Source organism: Peromyscus leucopus, chromosome 4 (assembly GCF_004664715.2).
Source record: "Peromyscus leucopus breed LL Stock chromosome 4, UCI_PerLeu_2.1, whole genome shotgun sequence".
Taxonomy (NCBI): Eukaryota; Metazoa; Chordata; class Mammalia; order Rodentia; family Cricetidae; genus Peromyscus; species Peromyscus leucopus.
In genome coordinates, this window is record NC_051066.1 from 69,595,767 (window position 1) to 69,623,397 (window position 27,631).

Consider the following 27,631-nt stretch of genomic DNA (forward strand, 5'->3'; position numbering starts at 1 on the left):
CTAGAGGGAACCTGGCCACATCCCCTGAAGCCCAGGGGGTCTACTGTACTAATTAATACCTGATCACTGGTATAGGGCAGCGCTGCCAGGGCAGTAAGCGTGTTCTCAATTCATCTGCTGCCAGGGCAAGCTTCCACATTCTCTAAAACATTATTCTACTCACTGCCTTCCCACATGCTGTGCGATGTCAAGAGGCAGCCAGATTTGATTCATGAATGCTGGGGCCCTCAGAGTGCACCTCAAGCAAAGGGTAGAGAGAGGCAGGGCCATATCCACAATAACAGGGGTTGGGGATTCTCCCAGTGTCTCCCTCGGGGGTGCCATACACGTGTCTGTTGTACAGTGGAAGAGTCCTTCCACTGCAAAAGATTTGATTGACAGGGTTGTGATCTCAGCCACACCCCCAAGTTTGTTCTTTCATATTCCTTATATATTCTCTCCATTCAAATCTGGCTCAGTGCCTGGTCCTGCCTGTCTCTGTCTGACCAGAATCAGCCAAACCCCTTAGGTCTTGCATCTTTCTATCTGCAGACCAAAGCCCAGCTTTCTTTATTTCCTGATTGCTGAACTTGAGACTTCTGGGGCTTCCCTGCAGCTCTTCACAGGAAAGTCTAGGATTTAAGGTAGCAGGCTAGACCACATGTGCAAATGTTACCTAATTCACGATATACCTCTAAAAACAAGGTAACTCAAAAACTTTTACTTAAAATGCAAACTAAATTTCTGAATTGCATACATATTTTTATCTTAACTAGGCAGTAAGAGGAAAGGGTCTGAGAATTAGCCAAGAAGTTCCTTGGGGAAAAGGCCCTCAAATTCCAGAGGAGCATTCCACAACCCAGAAGCTAAAGGGCAGGTGTTGAGTTGAGCCAGACAACTGTGAAACTGGTGTCTTTCCCACTTGAGAGTTCTGCTTCATGTGTCTGACCAGCCTTCCTGGGCTGCAGAACAAGCACAGTCACTGTGAGCAAGAGCTGTCTGGACAGCTGAGTGCAAGCAGCCTTTAGCCATAGGTATGGCAGAGACAAACAGAGCCTGAACAGCCTCTGGATGCTTCTAATCTAAACCCTGCAGGTCAGAAGGAGGGAAGAGGTGAGAAGAGAAGAGCCTTCCCGAGTCAGTGAGCCAGGGTGTGGAGAGAAAGTCAAACTCCACATCAAAGCATGGCCCTTAGGTCAGCAGCATACATTAGATCCAAGGCCTGAGAACCTACTAGAGTGTGAGTTCTATGCACCCACCCTAACCTTAAGCTGGACCTTGGGGTAGACAGGCAGGGGTCTGTATTCAAGTACCCCAGATTTGCCCAACTGAGCCCATGGTTGGCACCTACCAACTGCGAGCTCTCACAGACCATCTCAGTGTGTAGACAGTCCTCTGGACTTTCCATTTCCAAAACCTGGATTTGGACAGAGGCTTACAGAGGCTTCCACATACATACATAACCCTTATGTGACGGGTTGATGGCAGGTAAGTCACCCCTCTAGCTGGACTTCATTGTAACAAACTTTTGTTTTTCCATCTCACTTAAAGCAGCCTCCCTAAATTCCTCACTAATTTTTTATCAATAGACATGATGAGAATTCCTCTCTCTCTTCCTTGTTCCAGGTCTGATGTCTTAGTTAGAGCAAACAAACTTGGGGCCTACAGTTGTAGTCCATCATAAGGGAAGTCAGGGCAGGAGCTCCAGGCAGGAACCTGGAGGCAGGGACTGGTGCAGAGGCCATGGGGGAGTGCTGCTGACTGGCTTGCTCCTCATGGCTTGCTCAGCCAGCTCTGAGGACCACCAGTCTAGGGATGACACCACCCACGGAGAGCTGGACTCCCCCTATATCAATCATCAATCGAGAAAATGTACCACAGGTTTGCCTACAGGCCAAGGTGGGGCACTTTCTTTTCTAAAATGGTTCTAGCTTGGGTCAAGTTAACATAAAACTAGACAGAATATCTAATAAACGCAGAAAGAAAAAACAGAGAGAAGGCAATCTTTCCTGGCATTGTTGTTGGTTAAAACTTGGGGGAAAAATGTGTCTAACTGAAGAGTAAATAAAATCATAATGGAATTAAAAAAATCACATTATAGAAAATAAGGAGGAAATACACAATTGTAAGACGATAATACTTTCGATGTTTTAAAAGAATGTTATTGAGATGATTCAGCTTTGGTAGCACATGCTAGAAAGCCAGACGCAACATAATACTCTCTGTCTCTGTCCTTCTGCATCTCGCATATCTGAGATCAGAGGTCCAGGGTGATGTCTGGGGAAAAGCTTGGCTGCCTTGACCAGCCCAGAAATGGTAGTATGCAGGGACAGTGAGGAAGGAGGCAGAAGGAGATGATAACATTTGTCAGGTGGGTGCAAAGAGAGAGAGAGATCAATGGGTAGACAAACAGAAAAGGTAAAAGATATAGGAAGCCCCGGGACGAGCTAAGAAAGTTCAGGATAAAAACATTCACTCTTTCTTTCATTTATGTATTACGTATGTATATGTGTGTATGGGTTTGTGTGTGTTTATGTATATATGCATTTTATGTATCTGGGTGCTTTGTCTGGGTGTACATCTGCACACCAGAAAAGTGCATCAGATCCCATGGGACTAGTTATAGATGGTTGTGAGCCACCGTATGAGTGCTAGGAAATGAACTCAGGACTCTGGAAGAGTAGCCAGTGCTATTAACAACCGAGCCATCTCTCCAGCCCCTTCATTATTTCTTTTCAAAAACAACTTTTGGTTCGTGCACATGTGTGCGTGTGCATGTGCGTGCATGCTTGTTCGTGTGTGTGTGTGTGTGTGTGTGTGTGTGTGTGTGTGTGTGTGCGTGTGTGTTCATGTGTGGACTATACATGCATACACACACACACACACACACACACACACACACATTTGTGTAGAGACCAGGGATCCACCCCTAGCTCTGGGAGTACAGTTGTGTAGCACCAAGCCTGGCTTTTTCACAGGGTGCTGAGGGTTGTACTCAGGCCCTCACTTTACTGTCTGAACTCTCTCTCCATCCCTATTTGCCACTTAACCAGCTTGAGCTTGGAGACAAGTCCTTCCCCAAGCACAGTCTTTCTCTAATCCAGGCAGACCTGCTACTTCCAATTAGTGCTCCAGGCTCCCTGTGGCAAATGCTCCCAGATTCTAAAAGGGGAACACCATGTAACTGGCCTCGCCCTATCAATTAGACTAGTAAAGCATCTGGTGATGAATGCTCTAGGAGGCCACCCCTCACTGTCTGTCACCCACAGCTATAGCCATTTCTATATTAAATGAAGACAGCTGTATCTATCCAAAATACAGCTTTCACCTCTCATTCCCCTGTCTGAGCATGCACAGAGTAGGCGGGAGGCCAGCAGCACACCTTTAAGCAGTCCAGAGCATCCTTGATTTACTGACCACCATCCACACCTACTCCCACCTCGGGTGTCTGACATTGTAAATTTGCTGGCATCTAGAGGACAGACTCCCCTGCAGACCGGGCTCAGAGTAATCTCATCTAGAGTCAGTTAAATATTCCTGAGGGGAGGGAGAAGTCAGCTACACATGAATCATTGCTACCCAGCCTCCCGCCTGTTGGTTCCACTGAAGACACAGAAGTGAGCAGTCCTGGGTTGTAAATCAGGAACCTCATCACCTGACTGACCACAGATGTGATGAATACCAAAGTGCCCTGACCAGGTATTTAAGAAAGAACCAAATGAAAAATAACAAATACATTTCTGGATGTATACCTAGATGTATGCCTTTTATACTTGGGTTCTTTATCAAGCTATGAGTTCCTCACTTTGACCATCTGTCTTAAACTCCAAGTATATCCATTTCAAAACTATACAATTTCACATTTTCCCTTAATCTACACTTGCAAAAGAGAATTGTAACTCTAATTATTTATTCTTAGAGCTTTGGATAAACACTCAGGGTAAAGTCCAACGATTACTGTCTGTCTGCGTATGCTGGTAGCACTTGTGTGCATTTTGTGGAGGAACACACGTGAGAATCTTCAGTTCAAACTTGCACCATATGCCAGGGCAGGAGTTATATTCCACAGAGAGGAGGCTCAGTGGCTCCCAGAGGACTTTTCAGGCAGTGGGATGCTTGGTCCTCACCTGTTTACACAACTTGCCAATTATGTGACTAGCACAGGCCACAGGCCATCATGCACCATGAGACTACTTTACAGAGGGCATCTATCACTCCCCTACCTTCTAGGCAGATAGTTAGTATATGGGGGGCAACCAAAATAATGGCTAGCACACTAGCCTGTGAGTCCTGCAGCTGCTTAAAACCTCATAGGAAATTCTACTTCCCATGTGTGCTACGTGATGGGAAGGAACAGATTCCACACCCTCAGAGGTTGTGAAGAGGAAAAGACGGCTTCCTGAGAGGGGAGGGTGTTGCAAAGCCTTAAGGAGGAAAGGATATATGTGCAGGTCCCTGGGAAGAGGAACTGATGGTGAAGACAGGCATATAGGGCTAGGAAGAAGCAATGGCTAGGCACACCGGAAGGAAGCAACTGTGGGCCATACTCTAGAACTCCTCAAAGCAGGCAGGAGAGCAGGCTAGAAAGGCAGACTGAGCCAGACTGAGCCTCTCAGGATGAATGACACACTATGGCTCTGGCTCACCAGTGAGAACAATCAATCTCCCCAGACACAGCTCAAATCTGTCTTCATGTCCTCAAGTTGTCTCCAATGCTGTCCCACTGCTGTGCATATCAATCCTTTACACTGGTGTCACACATAGGTTCATCTCAAGTGGACTCTTACTCCATTAATGCTACGGTGATTTCTCATCATCTACCAAGAACACTAACACCTCATTTAAATTAGGGATATTCTTTGAGCCAGCTCTCCTTGGCTTAATCTCCTCCCTCTCACGTGCTTCCTCCTGCTCCTACAGTGTCCTTGAGCAAGCACCTAAACCACCTGCTCCTATGTCTCCTTGTACCTCCAGAACTATTAGCTAAAAAGGCTATCTTTTATGCGGTGTGTGCTTTTGACACCTTTGTCAAAAAAAAAGGTGACTATGGATTTACTTCTGGTCACCTAGTCTGTTCCATTCGTGTATGTGTCTATTTCTGTGCCAATACCACATTGACTTTTCCACTATGGCTTGGTGGTATAATTGGAAGTCAAGCACTGTAATAGGTCCAGCATCCTGCTTTAAGATTTCTTTGGCTATTTGTGGTCTTTTGTGCTTCCATGTGAATTTTAGGATTTTTTTTTTCTAGTTGTGTGGAGAATGCCATTGGAATTTTTATGGGGATTGTATAGTCTGTAGATTAGACAATGTTAGTTCTTTCAATCCAAGAGCATTGAACATGTCTCCATTGTCTAGCATCATCTTCAGTTTCTTTCTTCAGTGTCCCCAGGTCTGCATTACAGACATCTTCACCTCCTTGGTTAGGGTCCTCCCCAGGTTTATTTGTTCACTTATTTACTGATTGAAGCCATCGTGAAAGGAATGTTTTTCCCGATTTCCTCCTTGGGAAGTTATTGAAATAGAAAAGCTTTTCATTTTTTGTATGCCGATTTTGAGCCCTGTAACTTTGCTGAAAATATTCATCTGACCTAAGAGCTTTCTGGTGTGTCCATAGAGTCTTTTAAATAAGTTCACAGCATTTGCAAATGGGAATAGTTTGACTTCTTTTGCTTCTTACTTATGTCCCTTTATTTCCTTTTCTTGTCTTATTGCTTTAGCCATATTGAATGTGAGTGAAGAGTGAGCACTCCAGAGTTTGAGGAAATATTCCCAGTATCTCCCCATTTAGCATAACATTGGCTATCTATTTGCCTTAAAAAGCCTTGACTATACTGAAAGTTCTTTCTAGTCCTAGTTCCTTCAGGACTTTTGCCATAAAGCCATTTTGAACTTTGTCAAATACCTTTTCTGTAGTCATTGAGAAGATCATGCGATTTCTGTCCTGAAGTCTATTTACCTGGTGTGTAACACTTATTTGTTTGTGAATGTTGGACTAACTCTGCACCCCTGGATGAAACCAACTTTGTTGTGATGTATGATCTTAATGTCCTCTTGAATTGTGTTAAGTATTTTGTTGAAAATTTTTATATCCTTGCTCATTGTGAAAGTTGGTCTATAGTTTTGTTGTCATGTTCTTATCTGGTTTGGTATCAGGATAATACTGGCTTCACAGAATGAGTTGGGCAGTGTTCTTTCCCTTTCAATTTTGTGGCATAGTTTGAGCATTGTGTGAGCTCTTCCTTAAAGGTTTGGAAGAATTCAGCAGTGAATCTGCCCAGTCCTGGCCTTTTCCTTGTAGAAAGACTTTTCATTACTGATTCAATTTTGTTGCTTGTTATGGATCTGTTTAAGTTCTTATAATATTTAATTTTGGTAGGTGATACATATTTAAGAATCTATCAACTATTTCCAGATTTTTCAGCTTTTTGAAAAATAAGTTCTACAATACTCCCTAATGATTCTCCAGATTTATTCGGATTCTATTGTAACAATTTTCATTTCACCTCTAATCTTACCAGTGCAGTGCTTCTCTTTCTTCTAGTTAATTTGGTCAGGGCTTTGTCAATCTTGTTCATCTTTTCAAAGAACCAGCACTTTAAGTCTATAAGTTGTCCCTTTAGTTTCTAATTCATTAACTTCCTCCCTGATCTTTATGATATCTGGCCACAGTGCATTTAGGTTTGGCTTCTTGTGTTTCTAGAAACTTCAGATACATCATTAGGTACCTTATTTGACATTGCTCTGATTTATAAAATTTTATTTTACTTTATGTGCATGTTTTTGCCTATGTGCCTGTCTGCATATTAGGTGTGCTCCTGGTGCCTGTGGAGGTCAAAAAAGGGTGTCAGATCTCCTGAGACTGTAGTTACAGAAGGCTGTGAGCCACCATATAGGTGCTGGCAATTGAACCTGGATCCTCTGGAAGGGCTCTTAACTGCTGAGCTACCATATTAAACCGTTGATTTCTTTTTTTAAATTTGAACACTAATTACTATAAATGGCTCCCCTTCTATCTCAGAAGTTCAATAGGCTAGGCTACCGCTTTCATCAGAGTGTAGGAATGTTAAATTCCCTCCAGTGACTCACTGATAACTAACAAAGTATCTGTGTAGTCGCTGAGGTTTCTCTTGCTGTTGATTTCTACTTTATGTCTGTGGTCTAAGAGAAGAGAAGGAATTATTTCGGCATTTTGCATGTGTTACGGCTTGCTCAGTGACACCTAATATGACTGACTGCAGAGGAGGCTTCATGGGCTGCTGAGAATATATATTCTGTCATCTGTTGGATGGAATGGTCTGTCAATGTCTGTTACATCCAACTGGTCAATTGTATGGGTTAGCTTTGTTATTACTCTACTTTTAGTTCGGAAGACCTGACTAAAGACAAGAACGGAGTACTGAAGTCCCCCAGCAGTACCACATCAGGACTTCTCCTACCTTTCATGCCATTTAGTGTTTATGAAATTGGGAGCCTACAATGTTCAATGTACAAATATTTACAACTGCTATATAATCTTTATAAACTGTTCTCCTTTTAAATGTGTAATGGATTCATCTCTTCTGAATAGTTTTGCTTTGGAGTCGACTTTATCAGATATCAGAATCACGACACCAGCTGCTTCGTGGTTCCATTGGTTTTAGGTGGATTTCCCTCCTTTGATTTTCCATTTGCTAACGTCTCTGCCAGAGGAGTGTGTGTCTTGGAGACAATACACAGCGGGGTGCTGGGTTTGAATCCAGTCACCTAGTTTGCACCTGTCAGTTGGTGAGTAGGGCCAGTTACCGCATCCAAGGTTACTGAGGGGCCTGCTCCTTGGTTCCTTCTCTGGCTGGGTGGATTACTGACAGCTCCTTTCTTGCTCCTCCTTCAGTATTAGGGGTTTACAGGTTCACTGTGTTGGGCATGATGGAGTACTTCTTGGCTCTCCGCTGTTCATCTGTTCCTCTCATGAAATGTAGTCCTCACGTGCTCTCACAGAGGGCTGCCCTCATCCTCTGGAGAGTTCTCCTGTCAGGATTTGCTGCAGTGCCGGCTGACCCATCATGAGCTGTCTCAGTCTATGCTTGTCTAAACACGTCCTTATAGCTACCCAGTTCTCAGGGATAATTTCGCTGGGTATTGTCAGTTGACAGTCACGTCTTTCAGGGACTGAAATACATCGTTTCATCTTCACTGGCTTTTAGGGTTGATGGTAAGAGATCTGATATTATTCTTTAAAAAGTAAAAAAAAAGTTTTCATTTACTTATTTATTTGTTATTTGTGGTGTGTGTGTGGGTGTATATGTGTACATGTCATATGTATGAGACAAATTGTGGGAACTGGTCCTCACTGGAGACTGAGCTCAGCTGCGTCAGGCTTGGCCATCTGAGCTGAGCCATCTTGCCAGTCCAAGAGCTGATGTTCTTGTGTTTGAGTTGGCATTTTCCCTTAACAGCTTCTAAAGTTGTTTCTCTGCTTTGCCTTTTGAGATCTGACTGTGTCATGTCTACTGGAAGTTTTAAATGCTTCTGTGTTTGGATGTCCACTCCTTTTCCTAGGTTTCGGGAACTGCCTGTTACGATTTCATTGAATAACTGTTTTAGTATGTTTTAGACATACAAGCTCAAAGAGGAAACGGTTAAAGGAGATCACCTCAAAAAAGCATGTGTTTGCTCTATACATGTGTTTGCACTCTTCTCGGGAACACAGAAGGGAGGAGGGAGATGGGGCTACATGCTCTCATGCTCTGGAGCACTGGTCTACGGCAGGACTTACACCATCAGTGTTCACTTGAGGCTAGGGTCTATCTTTTTTCCCTGATGGAGTGCCAACCACCCAGTACCCATATGATAATGGACAAAAGGGGGACAGGGTTCAGGCAAGGAAAAATAAATGAAGATCTGATGTGATCAACTGTGTGGCAGCATGCAGCCCTAGCTAGAGAAGTCCACCTTAGGTGAGGGGGTGATCAATAGGATTTAGGTGAGGGGGTGATCAATAGGATTTAGGTGAGGGGGTGATCAATAGGATGGCGTGTGGAGAAGCATCTGCTCCCATGTGAGAGCTCCGAGTCCGTGAGCCACACCACCAGGTGTATCTGAGAGCAGCTAGGAAGTCATAATTGCCACCCAGAGCACTTGGCATTTTCACTGAGAAAGAAGGTGTGCTATAAGCCACTGTCACAGTCCCTACAATGACACATGTGCCTCTGCCTCCTTCAGGCTTCTGAACACACACCCCTCTTGCTCACGACTTAGCAAGGGACTAGTAATCACGAAGGCCACTCCATTGCTTTTGCTTACTACTGTTTTGTTCCCAGGGCCTTGGGAATGTCAACTAACACATGTCAAGCACTTGATGCCATTTCCAGCAGAGCAGGATGTTCAAACAAGCCCATCATTAAGCTGTTGCTGGAACCTTTTCAAGTGTTCTATGTACTCGATGCCAAAGCCATCGGGAAGTCTTTAGCTTACAACAAGACCCATGTGTCACTTACCTTGACCTTAAGAAAACAGACTCTTCTCAAGTGCATGGAGAACAAATTAGGGGCTGCTGTTCCTCTGTCCTTTTACTCTGGTCACACTTTCTGAACCAAGGTGCCCTTATCAAGCTGCAAGTCTGAAAAGCTCGCCCATCTGAGACAGTTGGCATTTAAGTACTCTTATCCTCAGAAGGATACTTTCCTTTCTCCCATCTCAGTGGCTCATGCAGCTAGCACGGGAACCCACTTACCACAGTGGGAGGGTCATTCCACTCTTCATAGGAGATGGCTGCATATGGATAGATCCTGTCATTGATGATCTGCAGGGTGGCCAGGGCAATGGCTTTAATGGACTGGAAGTATGCTTCCCAGAACCATCGTGCCTACAAAGAAAACAACACGAGTAGGTGAGCAGGTGAGATGTGGGGGAACGAGATGCCCTGTCACAGCCAACTTGGGGCTAGTGATTCCTTCATTCCTGGAGTGAAGGGTGCTCCCTGTTGCCACACCAGGTCCATCAGAGGTGTGTTTGTATTGAAGGCAGTCAGAATAGAGTAGTGGTCAGGAAAGTACACACAATCAGTGTAATAGATGAGGAGCCTATGTTGATGAAAGTACTATGTGTCATATCAGCAACATTTAGACTCTTTTTTTTAAAAGATAAACAGAGGGCTGCGGAGATAGCCCCACGGTTAAAGCACTTGCCACACAAGCATGAAGACCAGAGTTTGAATCCCCCAAAACCTATGTAAACGCTGGGTCTGCATGGTAGTCCATACATAATCCTAGGATCAGAAACTGGAGGTAAGAGATCCCCAGAGCAGGCTGGCTAATAAGACTAGGTGTATCAGTGAGCTCTGGGTTTGAGTGAGAGACCCTTTCTTAAAAAATAAGGTAGAAAAGCAATGAAGGATGTTCTTTTTAGCAACCTTGGGTCTTTGTGCACATTCATACACACACACACACACACACACACACACACACACACACACATAAAGGCACGCATGCATACCACACATGAAAATGGACAAAGAACAAACATTAGATATAACATATATAGAGTGTGTTAGAAGTCTTGTATGCACAGGCAAATGAAAGTTTATGTCTATGCAAACTCTTAAGGACAGCCCTGGAAAGGCAGGGGACACTACAGCACCCCAGATAGCCCCATGCACGTCTAGTCAGCATCTCACTCCTTTAGGCCCATGACGTAGATTTCTCTCATGCTCACTCTTGAATTTCACGCAAATGGCATCAAATGACATTTGCTCTCCTGTCACAGACTTATTTGGTACCACTTGGAACACCTAACTTATGTCATGGAATCAGGGTGTGGCTGGTCTCACAAAAATGAACTGAAAAGTGCTCTCTTTTTTTTCTATTTCTTGAAGAACTTAATACAAAATTGATGTTACTTTTCCTTCTCAAAAGGGTCTAGAAGAATTCATCAGAGACAAAATTGAAGTAGGTTTCTCATGAGTATGTGTGACAAGATTTATTTATTATTTTTGTGTGTTCATTTGAGATGACATCTTACTATGCCCAAGTTGCCCTGCAACTCACAGTCCTCCTGTCTCAGCCCCCCAAATACCAGGATTACAGGCACACGCCGCCACAACGGGCACTTTATTTTCTTTGAAACAGCATCTTACTCTGTACCCCAATTTTGCACCTCCTGTTTCAACATCCTCAGGTGCCCAGCTGTGTGGCTTAAAGTTGCTGGTTTTCTTTTGCAGACATAGAAGAATGCAAATCTGGATCACTTGAAAATAGGACTGTTTTTCAAGGAAGATCTCATCGCATTTAGATTGTTAAATTTACTGGATAAAATTGTAGAAGTATGGCCCTTTCCTTCCCTATCCAGTCAGCCCGGTTTTCTCTGGGCACTTGTCCTTCTAAAGATCAATTTGAAGATTATTTTCAGAAGGAAAAACTTTCATATTTTCTCTCCATCATACATTTTCCATGTTTTTTCATTTTTAAAAAATATTTGCTTATCTATTGTGTGTGTGCATGTGCATGTGATATGGGGGAGGGGTTCCATGTGCCAGGCAGAGGCCAGAGGAGGAAGTGTCCCTCTGTCATTCTCTACCTGTGTGTGTGTGCGTGTGCATATGTGCACCTGAATACTGGCCGAAGGCCAGCTGTGGAACCCAACATCTAACTCAAGCTGTCTCCAATCAGTTCCCCCCGCCCACAGATTTCAATTCGCTTAGAGAGGAAGCAAGCTCTGCCAATAATCACAGCTCAAGTGTCTCCGCCTGAGAATAAGTGAGCTTCTCGGGCTTAATGGCTTCTGCAGGACCTTGGTGGGAAGAGCTCAGAAGGCATGAGTTACAGCCCTGCCAGGCCTCTCTGTCAGCTACCTGTCCACGGGAAAAGGGGGGTGTCCGTCATGTGGACAATGTACGAAAGCCCCTCCGTTCTCTTCCCACGAGCAAACACAACGACTTACTGCATTACTTCGTCTCCAAGAAAATCAGGCACCTTTCTGTCTATCCAAGAACTGGGAATGGGAGAGACTGGCAGCCATGCCCACCTCCTGGGGGCCGTACAGGGGAGAAACTGGCCATGTGGGAGTGTCTCACACTAACAAGCCCTTGACTGGCCATTGAACCAGAAAAACCACCAACATGAAGCTAGGGAACAAAGTAAAACTTGTATTTTTCTTAAAGGACAGATCATTTTCTAAACTACAACCAGGCTAACTTCACTGTGCTTCGGAAGTGTCTCCCTAGCGCCCAGCCACTTTTCTGTGTGAGCATGTCATCTCCAAGTAAAAATGGCTTTCCTTTCCTTTTCCCTCGTCTAAGCCTTGCCCCCTTTGCTTCTTTCCCTTTCTCACTGTCTAGGACTAGAACTCACCACTGAGCACAAGTGGGCGGAGTGACCATCTTTACTGAGATGCCCATCGGAGCGGGAGCTGCTAAGGTCTTTCAGACACCCTCAGCAAACTGCAGAAGTGCCCTCGTTGACTGAGATTCTATCAGAGGGGACTGTGGACTTTTAAAAAGTATTGTATGTGTGTGAGTGCTTTCCCTGAAGGTATCACTGTGCACCACATGCGTGCCTGGTGCCTGCGGCAGTCAGACGAGGATGTCAGATCCCTGGAGCTGGAGATACAGAAGGGTGTGAGCTGTCGTGTGTGTGTGCTGGTAACTGAACATGGATCCCCTTCAAGAGCACACAGTGCTCTGAACAACTGGGCTATTTTTCTCAGTCTGAATCACTACATTTTGTCAAATGATTTCCCCCCTACTTTATAAGGTGGTCCTAGGAGTTTCTTCTTTATTATGTTAACTCGGTAATTTATACTGGCTGAACTCATGGGATGTTAACGAATCTTACATTCCTGGCTTCACTTAGTGATGATCTACTAACCCTTTCCCTGAACTGCTCAGTTTGCTTGGCAGTGTTTTGTTTAGGACTTCTGTGTTAATATAGCGAAGCTCCCTGGGGCCATTGATTTTAACATGCACTGTTATATAACTCTAGCAGCAAAAAGGTTTTCAATTAAAATATGACACAGAGCTAAAATTATAACAACTATAAAACAATCTTGATGTCAGAGAAGTTATTTTTAATTATGTATATGGATAGGCTGGTATGTGTATGTGAGAGTAGGTATCTTCGTAGACCAGAAGAGGGCATCAGATCTCCCTGAAGCTGGAGTTTCAGGCAGTTGTGACCACCCTGATGTGGGTGATGGGAACCAAACCTAGGTCCTCTGCGAGAGTGAGCAGCACCTGTTCTTAAGTATTAAGCCATTCTCCAGCCCCAGTTACAGTAACGTTTAAATGTAGAAAAATATGGGGTTTGGAATCTATTAAGTAGTGTGTGTTTTTATTTGACCTTTAGGCAGGCCTCAGAAGGGCAGCAGTCGCTGTTTCTAGTCACCAACCCATGTTCTGTTCATCACTGTCCTGCCAACAAGCCTTCTGGGAAGGCAAACAGAACTGTAGCCAGGCTTTCCATAATTTAAGTTGGATTAACCTACTAAGGCTTTTCCCAGGCTAGACATCTCTGAAGGTCATGAAGGAAACAGAACATGTTTCTTAAACACCTAACTAGGTCAGTATCATTAACAAAGCCACAGGACCAAGGGAGTACAAAAGTCCTCATGTACTCAAGAGTGATTAAATGAGTCCAGTGTGTCAAACACAGTGAGTCCCAGGAAGCACATAATTAGTAAGGTGGGAACTCTGTACAAACACAGTGAGTCCCAGGAAATATGTAATTAATAAAGGGGGCAATCACAGCTTAGTTCCTATTGCATCATTAACCTGACCACAGTAGTAGAAATGGTGTGAGACTGGACTAGTTCTAGCTTGAGCTCTGCCATTAAATACCTCCCCGAACATTGATGAGCTGGTTAACTTCCCTGTGTCTCAATGTAGTATCTTTTAACTGAACTAGAATCTTAAGGATCCTTCCACAGCTGATATTCAGTGATATTTCAGCCAAATTCCTGTTTCCTCTGCTCTTCATTTTTGAGTGCCTCTCTGTATCCTAAGACCTATCTGACATTCAAAATCCCTTACTGTCTGCTGTACCCAGTCTGCCCAAATGTGGCCCTAAGTCTCACACACACACACACACATGCACACATGTTCTGGCCCACAGACTCAAGACAGTGAGTTTCTTCAGGGGTCTCTTTTCCTTCTCTTTCATCTTCCCAACCCTCCCCGGGGAACCACCAGCTCCCACCCCAGCGTTTAAGGAGTTTAGACACCTCTACTCTGTCCTAATTCAAGCTGAACAAACTTAAAAAAGAGAGAAAAAAATCAATGCTCTTTTCTATCCATGAGGCAGGTGAGGTGCCAGGGCAGCTATTTCCCCAAAACTGAAGAAAATGACAGGTGGAAAGAGAATCCCAATTCACCGCACAGAAACTTCTGCAGGCCAGTGCCAAGTGGGAAAACCTGAGCTGTGGAACGACAGATCCCTGCAGGAACACAGCTAAGGAGTTCTGCACTCCTGAGTCTTATCAATATCTCCGACTTCAGCTAGAATCTCATAGTGAAGATGAGAGAACACCCCTTGGGGCTTCTGGCAGGGGCAGGGAGGGTCTCCGGGTTTCATTTCTGTTGTGTTGACAAAATAACAGGACAAAAGCAACTTAGGGGAGAAAAGGTTTATTTGCATTCACATTTTGTTTTTGAGACAGGGTCTCTCACTGACCTGGAGCTGGCTGGGGAGGCTAGGCTGGCTACCCAGTATTCTGAAGCCAAGGCATCCCTGAAGTATCTAGGCTGGTTTAACTTAGCAGTCCCTTCCACAATCCAGTGTCTCTCAGCAGCTGCTATTCTCTGTTCATCAACATTCAAAAAAGTCAAAACTGACAAAGCACCATATAAGATCCAAACTCCCTGTGTTATAATAGTTTCCATCCTTATGTGGCTTTTTAAAATATTACTTTACTCTCTCCATAAAGACTTTATTTTTTTTTAATGATTGTCTATACCCATTTTCCTTTCTTTCTTTAGCACCTAAGCATCTTTTTAAGCTTTTTAGAGGTTTCTTGTGTCTAGACCTGGCTTTCTGCATGTCTGCAAGGGCCAGTGTGACCTAGGGGAGAAGAACTCCGAATAGGCCTGTGGTGATGTGGTGGTAAGATGTAGGGCAGGGGAAGTGTTCTCTGTCATCCACATCTCAGTATTTTGTGAGTCTGTGACTCCAGTCTGCAAGCTTCACAAATGCTTCTCATTTCCCTACCTGTTTAGCTGGAGCAAGACTAGAAGAGAAAGGCTGGTATGTCCCTTCCTCAGCATGAGAGGCTAGAACCAGCTAGAGTCCCAGGGAAGTTATGCTTTGACAAGAACCTAGCAGGTCAGTCTCTGGTAAGCTCTTTCCTCAGCGAAGGCCCCATTCAATGCAGAATGCTCTGGTGTATTTCAGAATGGTTACTATTTGTGATTGTCAACTTGACACACCCTAGAAATGCCTGGGAAGAAAATCTCAAAGGATGGTCTGTGTGTATCTCTGGGTGTGTGTGTGTGTGTGTGTGTGTGTGTGTGTGTGTGTGTGTGTGTGTTGAGATGAGGATGTTGTCTTAATTTAGTGAATTGATGTAAGTCCCATTGTGGGCAGCACCATTCCCTATGCAGGGGGTTCTGAATATGTAATAGTAAAGACACTGAGCTGCGCAGAAGTAAGCAAACAAGTGAGCATACATTAATTTATTTTTGTCTGCTCCTGACAGTTTGCTGAAGGCAGGGAGTCCAACAACATATCTAATGACATAAGCATATGGATATCATAACATATAAGCTAATAGGTAAATTTTAAAACAGTAGCAGGGGAGGAGAACTGAAATGCTCTGCTCTTTAAGGATCTATGTTCCATGCATCATGTTGCAGGGCTATTTGAAAATTCACTTGGATTTGTTCTAACTCTAAGTGCAAACCAGAGTGTAAGAACATACAAATCATATCTAATGTGCTAAAAAAAAAAAAAAGAGTGTAATTGCATAAAAATTTACAGTGAAATCCCAAAAGGTGGGGGCCATGGTTAAGAGGGCTTGGGACTCCTGCAGAGAACCAGAGTTTGATTCCCAGCATCCACATTGGTCAACTCACAAATGCCTGTAACACTAGGTCCAGGGAATCCAATGTTCTCTCTAACCTCCTTGGGTACTTATGTGTGCACACACATACACACACACACACACACACACACACACACGACATTCACACAGACACACATAACTACACATAATAAAATGATAAAGATTTTAAAATAAAACTCCAAAAGGTAGAATAAGAGAAGAAAAATAAAAACAAAATAGAAACAAAGCAAAGATGTCTATGGTCTCTAAGGTTTGACATTTTCCAGAGATTCCACATGGTTGAAATCATATAGTAACAAACTCTATGATTCTATTCATATGAGACCTGGGAAGACAAATACATATGCTGACAGTCGTCACTAGCTATCAGACTGTGAGCAAGGCTGTGGGTATTGCTGTTGTGTATGTGTGTGTATGTGGTAGTTGACAGGGCAAAGGTATAAGGAAACCTCTGGGGATAATGTAAATATTCTATTATCTTTGTTGTAGTGATGATGCAACACTACATATTTGTCAAAACTCATGGAGGTCCACATTTTTACATGAATGTATTTAATTTATGTAAATTTCAACTTTATTAGATTTGTGTGAGAAAAAGAAACACTAACAAGTGCAACAAAAAGAAGCATAACAAGCGTCACTTTGTCAGCCATCACTTCCAATGCCAAGGATCTAAGAGGACAAGTAAGAGACTCTGCTCTGCAGCACTTGTGAGCTCACATGCGCTTGCCCGCAGAAGAGGGAGCCGGCAACATTTTAGCATGGAGGGGGAGGAGCACAGGAGCAGGACCCCCAGCTAAGGCACTAGTGATAGTTGTGGCTGCAGGGGAGGGAGGCTCAGGTTCCTTTTTCTTTCATTACACCTTTTAAAAGTTTTTGTTTGCTTGTCTGAGACAGGGTCTCACTGTGCAGACATGGCTAGCCCAGCCCTGCTCTGCAGACCAGGCTGGCCTCAAACTCACAGAGCTCTGCCTGCCTCTGCCTCTCCAGGGCTGGGATTAAAGGCGTGTGCCACCACACCAGTCGAGGACAGATCATTTTGAGCTCAGTGATTTAGTAATGATCATAATTTGGTACTGTTCATTCAAACCCATAAAATGGGTAGTCAAGAGTGAGGCCTGGTTGAACTCCAGACTCTGGGAGAGGATGAGGATGCTTTGCCAGTGTAGGTCACATGGATACTGCTGGAACGTGAGACACTGGATGGAGGAGGCTGTTACCTAAAGGACAGGCTATAGGGAAAATCTCTCTGTCCTGCTCAGCTTTGCTATGAACCTCAAACTGCTCGTGCTGGCTAGTCTTCTGTCAAGTTGACACACAAAGCAGCGTTACCTGAAAGGAGGGAGAAAATGCCTCCATAAACTCAGGCTGTGGGCAGGTCTGCGAGGCATTTTCTTAACTCGTGATTGATGGGGGAAGGCCCAGGCAATTTTGAGTGTTTCCATCCCTGGGCTGGTGGTTCTGGATTCTATAAGGAATAAGGCTGAGCAAGCCACAGGAGGAAAGCCAGGAAGCAGCACCCCTGTGTGGCCTTTGCATCAGCTCCTACCTCCAAGATCCTTCCCTATGTGAGTTCCTGTCCTGACTTCCTTCAGTGATGAACCGTGCTGTGGAAGTGTAAGCCAAATAAACCCTGTCCTCCCCAACTTGCATTTCAGTCATGGTGTTTCATTGCAGCAACAGAAACCCTACCTAAGACACTGCTCTAAAATAAACATGATTAAAACAAACAAACAAACAAACTATCCATACTTTAATGTCCGTGTCTTCCTTGGAAGTATCCTGGGGCTCTTCTCATTCACACACTTCATCCTCTGTAACCCTCAGCAGTTGCTCTGCATCTCCGTGACTTTAGGGATGTTGTGGGATATCTGAACACTGTGTGAAGATGTATTGCTATGACTGGTGTAATAAAATGCTAAAAAGCCAATAGCAAGGCAGGAGAGTACAGGTGAGACTTCCGGGCAGAGAGAGAACTTGGAGGAAAAAGAAAGGTGGAGTCATCCGTGAGACACTGAGGAAGCAGGATGGACAGGATGGAGATGAAATAATGAGACTTGTGGAAGAATGCAAACTAAAAAATACAGGTTGATTTAAGTTATAAGAACTAGTTAAGAACGGGCTTAAAACTAAGGTGGAGCTTTTACAATTAATATTAAGTCTCTGTGTCATTATTAGTGGGTGGAGGTCCTGACAAGAAAGTCCAATGTGGCGGTTCCAATATCCAAACATAGGGCCTGAGAAAGCTAAGGGAAGTTTTGGACAAGGAGCTGGACATGGCTTCCTGGTCCTACAGTCTCTCAAGTGAGCTGATGCTCACAGCATACAGGGATGTGGCTCCCTGCTGCTGCCTGCTGGTTTGAGCCGGTTGTCAGTGCCATGTGCTAAGTAGAACCACACTGACCCTTGCAGACATGCAGAAAGCCAGGTCTAGACACAAGAAACCTCTAAAAAGCATAAAAAGATGCTTAGGCGCTAAAGAAAGAAAGGAAAATGGGTATAGACAATCATTAAAAAAAAATAAAGTCTTTCTGGAGAGAGTAAAGTAATATTTTAAAAAGCCACAGAAGGATGGAAACTATTATAACACAGGGAGTTTGGATCTTATATGGTGCTTTGTCAGTTTTGACTTTTTTGAATGTTGATGAACAGAGAATATCAGCTGCTGAGAGACACTGGGTTGTGGAAGGGACTGTTAAGTTAAACCAGCCTAGATACTTCAGGGATGTCTTGGCTTCAGAATGGAGTTGGGAAATGTATTGCATTGGGGGAGAGGTTGTGATTTTGTTTCCACAAGAAACCAAAAGCTATGGATTCCTTCAACATTAATCAAGATCAGATTTGACCAGGGGAGACCTCCTGAGCATCTTGGCTACAGACATGAAGGGAAAAGCCAAGAAAGACTACAGCACAGGTGATGTATATGGTGATCTCTCTATATGGGAACAGCTCTGAGACTGGATGAGACATGATAAATCTTGTTGGCTACCAAGTCCTCATAACTTATTACATGTCATCCTTTCATTTGGCATGGATAGAGATTTATATTACAGTTTGGTTAGGCAGTCCAAACAGACTTATAAAGTTGACAGATGCCGTTTACCTGCTCAAACACAGAAAAAAAAAATCATCTTTAACTGACTGGTGCACACCATACATTCCATACATGTGTTAATGCAGATATGTTACCTTTAAAAGTTTGTGTTTTCAGAACAAAAAAGGGCCAAACACCAATGAATTCAAGTAGCCCAGATGATCCAGCCTTCAGAATGCCTCTGTTGCAGCTTCCTCAAAATTCTGCATCCAGAACAACTTCAAAGCTGGTAGCTGAGATGGTCCAGCCTCACAGACTACTCCAGTCAAGACTTCAGATAAGAACTACACTTTCCCATCACACAGAGACTAAACAAAAAATAATACAACTAGCTCTCTCAGGACTTCTTATCTCAATTCTCTCAGGGTCCCCTAAAGATGTTGTCACCCCCAGACAACAAGAAGCGATCTAAAGAGCAACACCCACATTTCCAAGAAGTGGGGTGGTTTCTGGTCATTAGGTAGATGTTTGTCATTGTTAGGGGGGTTAGCTGCAATTTCTTATTGGTCATGATCAGTGAGGAAACTAAACAAGGGAGGTTAGATTCAGAAATCTTTTTCTAAAAGGATAAGGGGGCTATAGAAATTATAGGATAAAAAGGTAGATTATTGAATCTACTTTTAAGCTAAAAACAACTATTAACCTCAAATATTTTACATTGGTATGGATTTTTGTATATTAATACAAACTTATGGTTATTTTTGTTTTGAATATTGTATATGTGTTTCTACTCTTGTTTAAGGTATTATACCTATACAGCTCATTTTAAAATGTAACATCAAGTTCCAGTCCCTAAAGGGTATTATTACAAACTGTTTAGGATAAGTAAAAAATGTAGCTTAGTAGTTAGTCATCTATAACAATCAAACTTGTAGTCATGTAGGTATGTTTTCAAGGTCAGAGATATATTCTAGATAGATAGATGGTCTTCAAACACTTCAAAGACCTATAGAATATGGCATTTAAGATATTTTAATAATCTAAGGCTTTTCATGAGAGTGAGACATGTCTGCTCCTGGCAGCACTGATCTACTTCAAAGATGATGGGCATTGAAGAATCTCCATATGGAGTTTGCTTTCTCTGTGGCAAAGGTTAGCCACTGGGCAGGACACTACTGCTGTTGCCTTGCCTGCTGACAGTCTGCTGTCCACATTGGACAGACAGCACACAAAGAAGGCGACTTCCAAATTTTGCCAAGACGAGGTAGGAGAGTCCTTCAAAATCCCTGCTTCACAGAAAAATCTGTCGGATATTCTAGGCCTGTAGGTCAAAGATGGATGCCCCAACATTACAGAGGAACACTGGGTGACTGTCCAGGTAGCCAAATGTCTCTGTCATTTCTATAGTTTTGGAAGTTGTTTGTTCTTCCCTTCCTGTTTACTCAGGTAATATTATATCCTTCTCGGGTCTCTGACGAGCGTTGAAGACTACAGTTACACCATTTTCTCTGCTATCAAATTCAAAAAAGAAACTTACAAAAGAGATAAAAAGTTTATAAGGTTGAGAAACATAAAAGCTTAAGTTGTTTATCTAAGAAGAAGTTTTAAGGTCTAGAAAAATATTATTAGGATGTTAATACAAGTTATGATTAAAAAATGGTTTAGGTATAAAACTTTAAATTCATCAAGATAGGGTAGATAATAGAGTATTTTCTCCAAATATGCCAAATACAAAATGGACTGGACATTGTGAATATAATTTTTACCTGATAATTGTTCTTATTGTATATAGTTTTACTATGTTAGAGTTAAAACCTTTCCTTTTTATTTAGACGAAATATTGTGGGGTATTTGTATACTGTGTGAAAATGTATTGCTGTGATTGGTGTAATAAAAATCTGAACGGCCAATAGCTGGGCAGGAGAGTACAGGTGGGACTTCCAGGCAGAGAGAGAACTCAGGGAAGAAGAAAGGTGGAGTCTCCAGCAAGACCCTGAGGAAGCAACATGGGCAGTAAGGAGATGAGGAAACAAGCCTCAGGAAGAACATAAATGTAAAAATATGGGTTAATTTAAGTTATAAGAACAAGCCTACGCTAAGGCTGAGCTTTTATAATTAATAATAAGTCTCTGTGTCATTATTTGTGGACCGGCTGCCCTGACAAAAAAGCACAACCACACAGGGAGAACAAAGAGACGTTCAGTGAGCCCGATGGACAGCAGCCCCAGAAGGGGCTTCCCTGGGTTCTCAACGCTTCTGCACACTGGAACCCCGAACTTCTCCTGGAGCAAGACCCCAAGCCCCAGGAAACTGGAACAGACAAAGAAGACAGAACTTTATCCTTTAAACCACAACCAACTTTTCCCAGCAGCGGCAGAGGATGGACTGGGCTGATAACAGTGACTCTATTTTAAGAGACTGTGTTGTTGCTGAGAACCATTTTAAATGCAGGCACAGCTGAATACAGAACCCACGGGGCCACACCTTGTTAACAGTACTTTGCTCTCCTCCTCTGAGCTAACATACAACATGAAGCCTTGCTCCATAGCCCAGGCTAACTCCTCATTCTCCTATCTCAGTCAATCAAGTAGGTATGCACACCACACTCATCCAATAATTCTTGCTATACATTAGTTTCTCCCAGGATTTAATCTCCTATTTCTTAACTTGTATTTCTATACTCCTGAGCATTGGTTAGAATTTAGAATCCACTGTGCGTATCTACTGTTGCTGTCTTGCCCCCTCTCCCCTTTTCTGTTTTCTTTTTTTGTATGTGTGCATGCACATGCATGAGAGCATACACATGCATGTGATCACTCATGTATATTTGCACATCAGAGGCCCAGACCTTAGCATGTCTTCTTCAACCACCTCTCTATCTGACCTTTTCAGACAGGGTCCCTTACTGAACCTATAGCTGTCATTTTGACTAGGCCGGCTGGCCAGTGAACCCGAGTCTCCTCCTGTCTTCAGTCCTGAGCACTGGGGATGAAATTAAATTCTTGGCTTTTATGCTGGGCTTTTTATGCTTGGCTTTTAAACTCAGGTCCTCAGATTTGCACTGTACCTGAGCCACCGAACCATCAACGCAAACCATTTTACCTTTTTAAAATTATTAATAGTCTACCAAGTTGGCATATAGGTAGTGAAAAAAATATTTAAAACCCAGTTATGAATCACACATCCTACTAAATGACCCCTTTCTCCCCTACACCCTTCCTGGGAATTGCATTTGTCCACCTTCCCGTCAGGTGCCAGGAACTTGTTCCTTTAACTCCTGGTCTCTGCCCCCTGTTGGCCGGCTCTGAGCTTCCCCATTGGACCCCCGTTCTTCTGGTGTCAAGTGGACATTCCGATACTGTCATCCCACGGCCCCCAGCACAAACCAGAGAATCCCTGACGTATTCTTGATATCGGTGTACCTCATCCTCGTGACATACAACACAGCTTCCCTGTGTCCTTAATTTTCTAAAAGTTCTGGATCTTATTCTTTCACCCAAAGCTGTGGGTCATTCTGGGTTAGAAAGCAAGGGAAGACACAGATTGGTGTTCAGATTGTGTCCTCCAACAACTGGCCGAGAAACGCCCAAAGGTCCATATGCAGGCACATGTCATCCATTCAGAAGCGAAGTCTCCCTTTTATCTCCAGTCTCAGGATTTATATTTGTGGGGGTGACTAAAGAATTAACATTCAGCCTACAGAGTCCATTTAGTGTTGCTTATATGCATTTATGACTGACTGGTATCTGAGTGTGTGTGCGTGTGTGCGTGTGTGCGTGTGTGTGCGTGTGTGTGTGTGTGTGTGTGTGTGTGTGTGTGTTGTAAAAATAAAGAAAAAGGTTATGAATTTGAGGAGGAGCTGGGAGGAGAACACAGAGGTGCTTCAAGGGGGAGAGAGGGGAAAGGAAATAATGTAAATATGGTACTCATGCATAAAATTCTAAAAAATCAAAAGTATATGCTAATAAAAATGAATTCATATCCATTAGTTCCTTCAGAGAAAATGCTACAGCACATCTTCCTTAATACTCATCAACAGCCATGAAAATCTGAACAATAACATCCACAGGAGTGATCTCTGATACTGAAAGAGTGCCCAGGGAGTTCACAAGAGTTTCCAATTAGGGTGTTTTCAGGGGTCAATATATGTTTACAAGCTCTTTACAAGTTTACATGGCTTTGGATTACACGGCTGATTCCCAGAAAGAGGCGACAAACCTAGTTTTCAGAGAAAGAACTAGAACATAGTCAGAGGGAGGCGAATGTGGAATGGAATGCCCAACACCCACGTCATTTAAATAGAGAAGGCTAGCACAGGCCAGCAGCTTCTACAGCATCCTCTGCACTCCATGTCCCAAAGGCACATGGACCCAGCAGACGGAAGCTCCTGGAGGTGACAAGCAGACTCAACGGCAGCTGACTCCGCTGTGACACTCGGACCCGGGTAAGGCTGGCAGCACTGTCACCCTCACCCTCACCCCAACACTGGCCCTGCTGCAGGCGGGTGGAGGCGTTGGCCTGTTTTACTCTTTGGCTCGTGCCCAGCACTCAGAAGTGTTCCAGGACCGAGGCAGGGGTTCAGGAAACACCTGTCCATTAATGAGCACTCACTATGCAGAAGGCAACATTTTAAGTGCTTTACCTGTATTCATGCATTTAATCCTCACAGCTCAAGGCATTACCCCTGTTTTATGATGAGAAAATTGAGGCACTGACAAGTTCATGGGGGTCACCGGTCCCGCTTTCCCCTGACTTAAGATTTAGCCCGAGGAGCACTGAAGTGTGGGCTGAGCTGGGCTCCCACTGAGCTCACTAAAGGGATGAGTGGCAGCCGAAAATTCAACAGTCTACGAAGTCCAAGTTCTTGAGGAGCCTCCCTTTCTCAGCCCAGTCCTAGGTGCTCTGGGCTAAGTGACCAGGGCATTTATGATCTGGCCCAGCAGAGGACACCGGCTGCTGTGAGTCTCTGGAGCAGTGATGGAAGGCCCTTCTAGGAAGTCGTCAAGACGTGGAAACTGGGGGTCTAGGAAGCACAGTATTCCCTCTTACTCTTGAGAAACTGTCATGCTCATTCTAACGCGGTCAGGAGTCAGCCCTCACAAGGGACTATAAAAGCAGATGGAAGACTGGAGGCATCAGCAGACAAAAAACTTGTGCAAGGTTACACACTGGTGGAGCACACAAACAATCATGGCATCCAGGAGACTATGGGAGGAAGATGGTGAGTTTGTGACCAGCTTGAGCTACACAGTAAGACTCTATCTCAAACATTCACAAAGAAAAAGCAAGAAAGGGAGAGAGAGAGAGAGAGAGAGAGAGAGAGAGAGAGAGAGAGAAGGAAATATATATGCTAATAATATACTTGTCACCACATACTGTAGTAGTAAAAGCCTAGAATCTCAGCTCTCTTGGAAAGCTGCAAAAGGATTGCAGTAGGTTCAAGTCTTGCTCAAGGCATATTTCTTTCTCTCTCTCTCTCTCTCTCTCTCTCTCTCTCTCTCTCTCTCTCTCCATCCATCCACCATGGCATCTATCCATTCACCCACCCACCCATCTCTGTCATTCTGTTGTGATTAGAAACCAGGATAGAAGGTTGACCCCTGCAGAAAACACCAAGGACATCTGGGCAGTCCCCTCGCCCTTGAGTTTTGCAGCAGGCCAGTCCGAGGTGTTCTCTGCACACTGCAGCCCGGGGTGTTCTCTGCACACTGCAGCCCGGGGTGTTCTCTGCACACTGCAGTGAGGTGCAGTTGAGCATTACTCCTCCCTGGTTCCTTCTGCTGTTCCTATTGCTTGTTCTCAGAAAGTTGCTGGAATGTGTTAGGAGAAACACCTCAGGGTGGACTTCACAGTAAGGTCCTTCTCAGCTGAGCCACTAACCGACACCTACAGGCTTCGTCTGCCTCTTGTACCTGACACAGCCCAAGCTGCGCTATGTCTATCCCACAGCCCGAGGGGACATGACTTTGAAGAAAACCCCCACAGAGGGGACTGGGTCAAAATGAGCTATCACAGTGGACCCTGTGCCAATCTGCATCCTCACAAAAAAGAATCTGGACAGACTGGTGCATGGCTCAGGGGACAGTGTGTGAAGAGGCCGCGAGGGGGCAGCCTTCAGTGAGCAAGGAGAGGCCTCAGAGAATCTAACCCAGCCTGGACTTGGGCTCCAGGCTGTGAGGAACACCTTTCTGGTGTTGAAGCCATCCAGCCTGTGATACTCTGCTGTGGCAGCCCTAGCCTACTAACTCAGACATGAACCGATAGATAGCATACTGACAGACGCCTCCCCCTCTGAGACCACTGACTGCTTGAGAACAAAGACCTTAGCCTGTACAACCCTGAACTGTGTACAGTGGCTTCCCTAAGCTGGGCATTTAGAAATTATTTCTGATGATTACCACCATTCAAATGGTGCTAAACAAAGAACCATAGCATTCCATAACTAAAACTTGACACTTTTAAATCACAGGCTTCAATTCTTCCAATACTTTATCCACTTACTTGGCTTTTCAGGCCGGCTTGCTTTTCTGCAGGGGAGAACGACAGCTACCTCATCAGAAGCGGCCAGTGCAGTAGCTGACAGAAACTACCATTCTACCCTTCCCTAATGGGGAAGTGCTAGCTCGGGACCATACCCCAAACACTTCTCATGACCACAGGGGTCAAAAGTAGACACAATGTAGCCTCTGCTCTAACACAGACCCTGCCACACTGTCCTGTCTTCTCTGCCAAAGACAATGAAATTATCAACAGTATGCTGTTTGGGTTCTAGAAAAAGCAAAGAGTCTCTACTGAGATCCCTCCATTCAGGGACCTAGGCTAACCACATCCTGAACAGAAAGATGGATTTTCTACTGAATATTTTTAGAATGACAAGTTCAGTTCCTTGCCAAGAATGCTAAGCTGAAATCATCTAATGTCCAAGTGTCCCCAGAGCTGCCTCTAAATAACGGAAGTTTTGATTCCCGTGCCTCAGCCAGGAGCCGTGCAGAGGTGGGAAGACAAGCCCTGCTCTTTCTGTCCTCTTGCAAGATCGAATTGTTCCTGAGAGTGGGGAGGACGGTTGGGCCATCTTATGACTCAGGCTTGTCGAAATATGAAGGCATCAGGACAAGGCATGTGAGCCCTGGCCCTTGCACCATCGGTGACACTCCTGGACACTGAGGACAGATTAGTATTCGCATGCTTCTGCACTCTTCACAATAGAACTCTCTCAAAATAAATGCCTTGGGGAAAGTTGGGAGAAAATGGAGTCAGAGAGGGCTTTGTGATCACTCTTAGGAAATACCCCAGGGTGATGACCTCCTGTCCTGTGGGAAGCAAGAAGGCAGAGAGGAGGGAAGGGGGAAGCCTGAGTCATGTTTCTTGACATGTGACAGACAGGTCCTGAAATAGAAAGCCATAGGTTTCCAGTCTCAGGGGTATCACCTTCAAATATGTCAACGGTCTTAGGGTGGATCAGTTTTCCCAACTGCTGAAACCCTGCTGTGAGGCGAGGTCCTAAGCAAAACACAAGCCCTGACTGGGAGCCTTTGAGGAGGCAGGAGCCATGAGGAGTTCAAAGGCAAGGCCGGCCAGTGGCCTGCACCTTCAAGAACCACAGGGGTCAAAGGTTACTAAAGCAGGAGCCACTGACCAATAAAATTATGTTTGGCCAGCTCTCTCAACAAAGAGACTAGAGACTGCATTCTTGCCTGCTCGGGTTTTCGGAGTCATCCCGCCTCCGAATCCCACTGTTCTCAGGCCAGATAGGGAGCTTCTTCAGGGCCCAGCAGCTGACCAGGCCTCTCTCCCGCCTGGCTTCATGAAAGAGCTGAAAGGTGCACTGGAAACCTTTAATCAAGGTCTGTCATCAAAAATAAACAAATAAGAGTACAACTTGGGTCAACCAGCTATAAAAGAATCCGCCTGGGGTGAGAGCTCCCATGTTTGCTATGCTAAAACCAGGAGAAAGAAAGCATGCTTGTTTGACCAGAGAAGGTAAATAGAAAACAAGCCTTCTTCCAAGCAGGCCCACTTGAAAGGCCTGCCCCTGTTAATTAAAACACCACGTATACACACCATGCGAAGGGACTCTGAGGGCACAACCAAAAGCTTGCTCACCCCCAAGCTACCACACTGGCACAGGGCCTCCCCTGTTTCCCTTAGGGGACAGCGGCAGACGGTGGCAGGGAGATACTCTTCGGCAGGTTCTTTCTATTGGTACGGACATGAATTCAGCAGTCAGGCTGCCTCCACTGCCCTTTGTAACACACATTCAAAAAAAAATAAAAAAGGGTTATGTTGGTGGCTCTCTTTTTACCCCTGTCCTCTGTCGCCTGTCGCCGAGTGAGTGAGAGTGACTGTGGCCCACTACACAAGGGCCTCAAGAGACCGGCCCGTGGTACATTATAGAGGGACCTCTCAAGAGATCCATGCGCCCACACCATGGCCCAGAGAACTTCACAGTGGGAGTTCTGAGCCCTCCTGCACCTAACCCTTAAAAATCACTTTAGCAGCTGAGTGGTTAAAAAAAAAAAAAAAAAAAAAACACAGTTCTTCTCTTTACTTAAGATTCCAAAGCTTATACCTGCAGCCACATCATAG

At 44.4% G+C, this 27,631-nt stretch overlaps 1 protein-coding gene across 1 annotated transcript in view; it reads right to left on the reverse strand.

Moving 5' to 3' along the window:
* The window catches only part of Ext2 (exostosin glycosyltransferase 2), a 153,480-nt gene that overhangs the window by 79,620 nt on the left and 46,229 nt on the right, over positions 1-27,631 (reverse strand). Inside the window, 1 exon segment of the mRNA XM_028878997.1 lies at positions 9,695-9,826. Within this exon segment, the coding sequence (XP_028734830.1) occupies positions 9,695-9,826 (132 nt within the window).